This window comes from Colobus angolensis, unplaced genomic scaffold, assembly GCF_000951035.1.
Source record: "Colobus angolensis palliatus isolate OR3802 unplaced genomic scaffold, Cang.pa_1.0 Scaffold219, whole genome shotgun sequence".
In the NCBI taxonomy this organism is placed as follows: Eukaryota; Metazoa; Chordata; class Mammalia; order Primates; family Cercopithecidae; genus Colobus; species Colobus angolensis.
Window position 1 is genome coordinate 1,483,147 of NW_012115366.1, and position 6,389 is coordinate 1,489,535.

General features: G+C 51.6%; 1 protein-coding gene across 3 annotated transcripts in view; it reads left to right on the forward strand.

Moving 5' to 3' along the window:
- The window catches only part of LOC105512741 (chromosome unknown open reading frame, human C20orf194), a 150,329-nt gene extending 146,205 nt beyond the window's left edge, over positions 1-4,124 (forward strand). For all 3 annotated transcript variants that reach the window (XM_011943311.1, XM_011943313.1, XM_011943312.1), the window contains one exon: positions 753-4,124. In XM_011943311.1, the coding sequence (XP_011798701.1) occupies positions 753-865 (113 nt within the window). In that variant the 3' untranslated portion in view covers positions 866-4,124. The remainder of the gene's footprint in view (positions 1-752) is intronic.
- The last annotated feature ends 2,265 nt before the right edge of the window (positions 4,125-6,389 follow it).

The following is a 6,389-nucleotide window of genomic DNA, read 5'->3' on the forward strand; positions in this document are numbered from 1 at the left end:
GAGTTTCACTCTTGTTGCCCAGGCTGGAGTGCAATGGCACAATCTCAGCTCGCTGCAACCTCTCCTTCCTGGGTTCAGGCGATTCTCCTGTCTCAGCCTCCCAAGTAGCTGGGATTACAGGCGCTTCCCACCATGCCCAGCTAATTTTGTATTTTTAGTAGAAAAGCGGTTTCTCCATGTTGGTCAGGCTGGTCTCAAACTCCCGACCTCATATGATCCTCCCGCCTCGGCCTCCCAAAGTGCTGGGATTACAGACATGAGCCAAACCCTGCCCGGCTTAGAGACGAGGTCTTGCCGTGTTGCCCAGGCTGGTCTCAAACTCCTGGGCTCAAGTGATCCGTCTGCCTCAGCCTCCCAAAGTGCTAGTATGGCAGGCGTGAGCCACTGTGCCCAGCCTGTGGGTTATAGTTTGGATGCAGCTGTGGTGATATCCTAAAGTCTGTAGTCATCAGAGTCATGATTAAAAGTTGAAGACAGCATGATGACAACAGTTAACCTGTGAAAAGATGGATAGGGCTGAAGCTGAAGGGCTAAGTTCCAGGACCTCATTAACATCCCTGTGACAACAGCCGTCGCATTCTTTGTAGCTGTGGTGCTGCCAGTATATACAAGGAGTCCATCAGGTACCCTCTCTATGGGCAAGACACTCACTTCCTCAGCAAACCCCCCTCACCGGCCTACAGGCCCCTCTGGGCTCAGGCAGGCTCCCTTGTCCTCCAGGCTCAGAGCTCTCTTCCTTAATGAGATACCAGTCATGGACCAGTTCATGAATGACTACGTCGAAGAAGCCAACCGGGAAATTGAGAAGTATAACCGGGAGCTGGAACAGCAGGAGTATCATGACCTCTTTGAGCTGAAGCCCTAGAGGAAGGCTGGGCCCTTATATCCTGCAGAATGTCCACCTTGGAGATGGATGAACGGGTGTCTTAACCTCAGCTCTCCTGGAGGCCTCTCCCTAAGGGGCTGTCTTTGTTCTCCTTAGCCTATGTGTCCTGGCTTGAGTGCATGTTGTCTTTATTCCCTGTATAGCGCTGAAGAGCATCACCTGCACCATTGATTTGGGGGGTGGGGGGAATACTCAAGGATGAGCAGATGGGGCCTGCCTGTCTACATGTGCAACTGGTAGTCCAGGAGCTCTGGGTTTCTGATAACAGGATCTCCTTTGGGTTCTTGAGGTTGGGGAGAAGCGTTAGGATTGTACGGAGGAGTTGGTGGGACTTGGAAGGAACCCTGGCTGCCTGAACTGTGGCCATGTCTGGGAGGCAAGACCACCACAGGCCTCAAGCCTCAGATGCTGCTCCACAAGAGCCATCTTCCCCAGTGGAGTGCCTGCCTCCCCTGCTAGGCCCCTTTCCCTGCAGGAGCTGGCCCTACTGGCCATGGGCACAGTCCTGGGAGGAGCAGCACAGCCTTGCCCAGGCCCAGTCCACAGAGCCAGCAGCTTGGGTTGAGATGAATAATGTGTTCACAAATGAGGGAATTTCCCTTCTGGACTAAACTGAAGAAGAAACTTGTTGCTTTCCAGAGGTATGTGGCTCTTAAGTTGTCATCAGCTTTCCCTCTTGTGGGTGGTTCTTGAGCTCTCCTGTCACATCATTCGGGTGTCCTAATGTAGGGACAAGAGGAAGCCTGCTGCTCAGGCCCCCTGGTGAGGCTTCACCTCACTGTGGAAGAGGGCATCCTGCAGCTGGTTAGTCTTAGGCCTGGTGGCTGATCACTTGTGGGGTCAGTCTCCAGCACCCAGCACTCCCACAAGCCTTGCCAGGGAAGGCCTGCTTTTCAGCCACAAACTTCAGGAAACTTACCCCCTGCTCCCCAAAGCATTGTTGCTGGCCCTGGGCTTGTGTGGCCCCCGAGGATTGGGAATTTCAAGTAATTGCAATACCTAAGTTAGATTCCTTCCAATGGCATTGTTTTCAGCTGGACCGTAAAGCAGAGGGGATTTACAAGTGTATCCCATGCCTGACCTTCATAATTGGTGTGAGGGACAGGGGAGTCACAGCCACTGATATTTAGGTGATGTCTCTTAGGACTTCAGTGCCTCAGCTACCTGAACTGTAAATGTTTTCTGAATTTCACATATTTTTTTTTTGCATGCCTTAGGAAGAAGCACATAGGTAAAACCAGCAGTTTCCAGTAATGTAGGGAGTTTTTGAGCAAGGCCCCTGGAGCAGCGGAGAGACAGGATGGAGCACAGGTAGTCTGTGTGCCTGGTCATACAGAGGCCTGCATGCAAGTAGCAAAGCAACTCTCAAGGGCTTGGCAGTAAAATATATTAGGAAAAAAAAACAATTTGAAGCCAAATGAACAAAACTCCAGATACCATTAAGGAATTTTGCATCAAGAAGGACTTCTGAAAAGACACACATGCTCCAGTCCCAGCTCCAAAAGCCACTGGTGACAAGGGCCCCTCTGTGGAACCTAAGTCTGGGAGCCCCCTGACTTCTGGCTGGCCAGAGGCTGGGGTATGTCAAGGGCTTGCCTCTGCTTCAGAATCAATAACACAGATCTTAAGTGCAATTGATTAATAAGCAATGAGTTACTGTAGCTTCCTTTAGCTCTACCGAGCTCTTTTTAAAAACTCAAACTTGAGCAGCCTTAGAAAAGGCGTTGGGGGGTGGGAACCACAGGCCATTTCTCTAAGTGGGCTGCTGTGAAGTTTTAAATGAAAGCTCTAGCTTTTAGGAGCTTGAGCCATTTCCTGACTGCACTGGCCTGGCAGTCTGGCTGCTGCACAAGAGTTTTTAAAGAGGGTTCGGAGCCCACCTGTGAGAGTGGGTCTTCTCACCATGTGGGGCTGTACTACATGGTGGTCTTGGTTTCTGTTCATATAAATGCTCTCTCACCAACTTGCCCCACTGTCCCAACTCCTCTCCTCTTAGAGAAAAAACTGTGATTACCTCAACTTGAATATGAAACTGTGATTGAAAAAAAGTCAAAACGTTAAGAAGCATCAAAGCCAAAAAGGCAAAACTGGCTGAGGCCTCTGTCGATGCTCCTCAGCCTACTTGGGAACGTGAAGGGGCAGCTGGTGAAAGGGCATTCCTGGGGCCACTTGCTCTGCCCCACTGATAAGGCACACCAGCGGTGCACTGTGTGAGCTCTTTGAGGACTGAGGCCAGGGGATGCCTCTTGGAATCTGCCAGGCCTCTCTGTTCTGTGAAGTTCAATATCCACTTGATTCCTCTAGACGGCACTCCCAGGTCTGGGGGAGCAGGGTCTTCCACTGTCTCCAGAGGAATGGCCATGACACTGCTTTTGACTATAGAAGTGGATCCAGGGACCCAGCAAAGACAGCGGGGGTGGGTTCCCAGGGACAGGCAGTCCTCCAGGGGCTTATGTGCTTTTTGCCAACTTTCCTGTTAGCAGCTTCAGTTTATATCACCCAGAGTGTGTGGGATAATGTTGAAGTCGCTGAAGTTATGGGTTATTTTATGTTTTGACATGGGATTTTTCTGTTTTCGATTGGAAGAAGGAGACAGAAATTGGAGAAAATGGGATTATTATCCTAGGGAAGGGCAAGGAGTCAAGTCGGCACCTCTGAGCCCTGGGGGCTCTCTGACCTGAAGCCTGGACACTGGGTCCTTCAGGTCACAAGAAAAAGTTCCCTCCTAAATTCTGTTAGGATTTTGGAGAATTTTTGCACAGTAATAAGCTCCAGGTTGCTCTTTGGGCTTCTCAAAAGGGAAAAGTTCAATTCAAAGATTGTAAACTACAAAGTATTCCAGCAGTGTTGCTGATCTAGTTGGATAGTTGTACCTCAAAAAAGTAGGTGAGAACTGGCTTCCTCATTGTCCCAGGGTGTCAAATACTAATGACATAAGAGCTCACTTACGTGCCAAAATTCACTTTTATACTAGTTTTTCAGTGCTTTAATATTTGTAACTTAAATTTTAAAACTCGTATTTACAAACACTACTGTAACTTCAGTGAAACGGAATTGTGTGATTGAAGCTTTTTGCTTATCATAGTATTTATTACACTACTTAATTCAGTAAATATATAAAAGTAGCTTTCAATTTATTTTTATATTATTTTACATGTTTTTACCTGCAGTTGTGTATGTGAATTTACCTTGGTAATTGAGATGTCATGCTAAGGACCAATAAACTATCACTGAACAAGCAAGGACTCCAGACGATGCCTGTGCCATACACTCAGTCCCATGGTGCTCCTGGAGCCGGGGTGAGGGGGGCCGGCCTTCAGCCTCCTGGACGCCTCTGCTGGGGATGCTGCAGGGAGTCTTCGGAGCTCACACTCCCTCTCTAGACGCCGGAGCAGCCCGTGGAGAATAAAATTCATCGGAAGAAAACACACTGGCTTGCGGGGTGGGAACTTGGGGAGTCCCAGGACTCGGGGAGAGGCTCAAGGAAGCCGGCTATGGGAACGGGGCTCTCCCGGGCCCGCCCGCCCCGCCCGGGTCCTTCACCCTTGTCTTAGGCCGCGGTGCGCGGGTGCAGGTTCTTGGCCCCAGTCTGCCGCGGCCGGGCTGCAGTAGGAACCACACCTTTCCAGCCTGATCGGCGCGTTTCCGCGCAGTGAAAGCTCGGCGAGGTGGCTCCTCGGTCCTACTTTATACTTGGGCGACGGGAGGCGCTGACGGGTCAAATGGGACGGATTTGGCGCCGCGCGTTGGAACTGCAAGTTCTAACGGGGAGGTTTGCCGGAGCCCTTGGAGCTCTAGAGGAGAGACCAGAAATGCATCAGCTGTCCCCGTGCAAGCTTGAATTCCACTCGCCAGGCGGTTCCTGCCGCACGTGGCACGGGCCTTCCAGCTGACCACACCCCGGGCCCCCGCCGGCCCCGCGGGGAGGTGGGGAAAAGGGGCGCCCGCCACCAGTCCATAGACACCTTGCTTCCTGTCAGCCAGTCGCTGGGTGGGACAAGGGGAAATGCCCAACTGGCCAGATGTGGAAGCTGGCCCGGGGGGAAGGGTGTAGCCTCTGCAGATAGCTTCAGGTGACTGGGATGGTGGTCTTAGGTTTGGAAGTTCCTTAAGATAATTAGTCCTGCCGGGCGCGGTGGCTCAAGCCTGTAATCCCAGCACTTTGGGAGGCCGAGACGGGTGGATCACGAGGTCAGGAGATGGAGACCATCCTGGCTAACACAGTGAAACCCCGTCTCTACTAAAAAATACAAAAAACTAGCCGGGCGAGGTGGCGGGCGCCTGTAGTCCCAGCTACTCGGGAGGCTGAGGCAGGAGAATGGCGTAAACCCGGGAGGCAGAGCTTGCAGTGAGCTGAGATCCGGCCACTGCACTCCCGCCTAGGCGACAGAGCGAGACTCCTTCTCAAAAAAAAAAAAAAAGATAATTAGTCCTGTCCAAACCAAATGCAAATCTGCACGGGAAGGGCCTGGTAGACTTGAGGGAGGGAGCCAGCAACAATATTATCCTTTCACAACCTCTTCCCCAGAGCCTCCGGCATCCCCATCCTGCAGGCCAGGGTTTGAACTTTGATGGAGTGCCTGTGCTTACATTATGGCAAAACCTCTAGGGTTTGGGGATTAACCCCTAGGAATTGCCAGAGCGATGGGGAGACAGTAAATGGTGAAGGGCTCTCAGAAGGACTCAGAGGCCAGGAAACCTGAGGATGGGGAAGGGATCCCATCTTCCACCTGGAGCCCTCAGGAGGGACAGGGGACCACTGAAACCCTAGTGCTGCTTACCAGAGTAGGAGCCCCAGAGTCAGGGAATCCTGGCAGAATCCATCGTGGAAAGTGATTTAGAGCAGAAGATCTCATGTGGAGCCACTGAAAATCAGAGAACCTGCCAAGGAACACGGAGAAACACCAGTGTTAATCTCTATCCTGCACTCTAGGGATAAGTTATACCCAAAGACATGACCATGTGACCCACTTCCAGCCCATGACAGAAAGCTTGGTTTCTGTAGGAGTCCCGACTAGTACCAGATACAAGTCAGCCAGGCCCAGGCACAAATGAACCCTCTCTCTATCTTTGGTGGCTTCATTCTTCCCCTGCAGCAAGCTTCCTCTACACCACCAGCAGCACCAGGGTCCCAAAGGCAAGGATCACATTCTCATCCCTGAATAGTTAGAATGGTCAGGAGGAATGCAGTTTTCTGATTAGCCTGGCCTTGGGTCTCTGTGTGCTTCCATGGGCCCCCTAATACCAGGCCCATCTGAGAGGTGGCCCCCCACAGAAGGGCTTACTCCCCTAAACCAGCATTACACATCTCCTTGCAATTTCTGAGCTTTTCTGGTAAGTCAGAAACCTACTTGATTTTTTTTTTGAGAGTCTCGCTCTGTCGCCCAGGCTGGAGTGCAGCGGCGAGATCTCACTGCAACCTCCACCTCCTGGGTTCAAGCGATTCTGCTGCCTTAGCCTCCTGAGTAGCTGGGAGTGGCACATGCCACCACGCCCAGCTTTT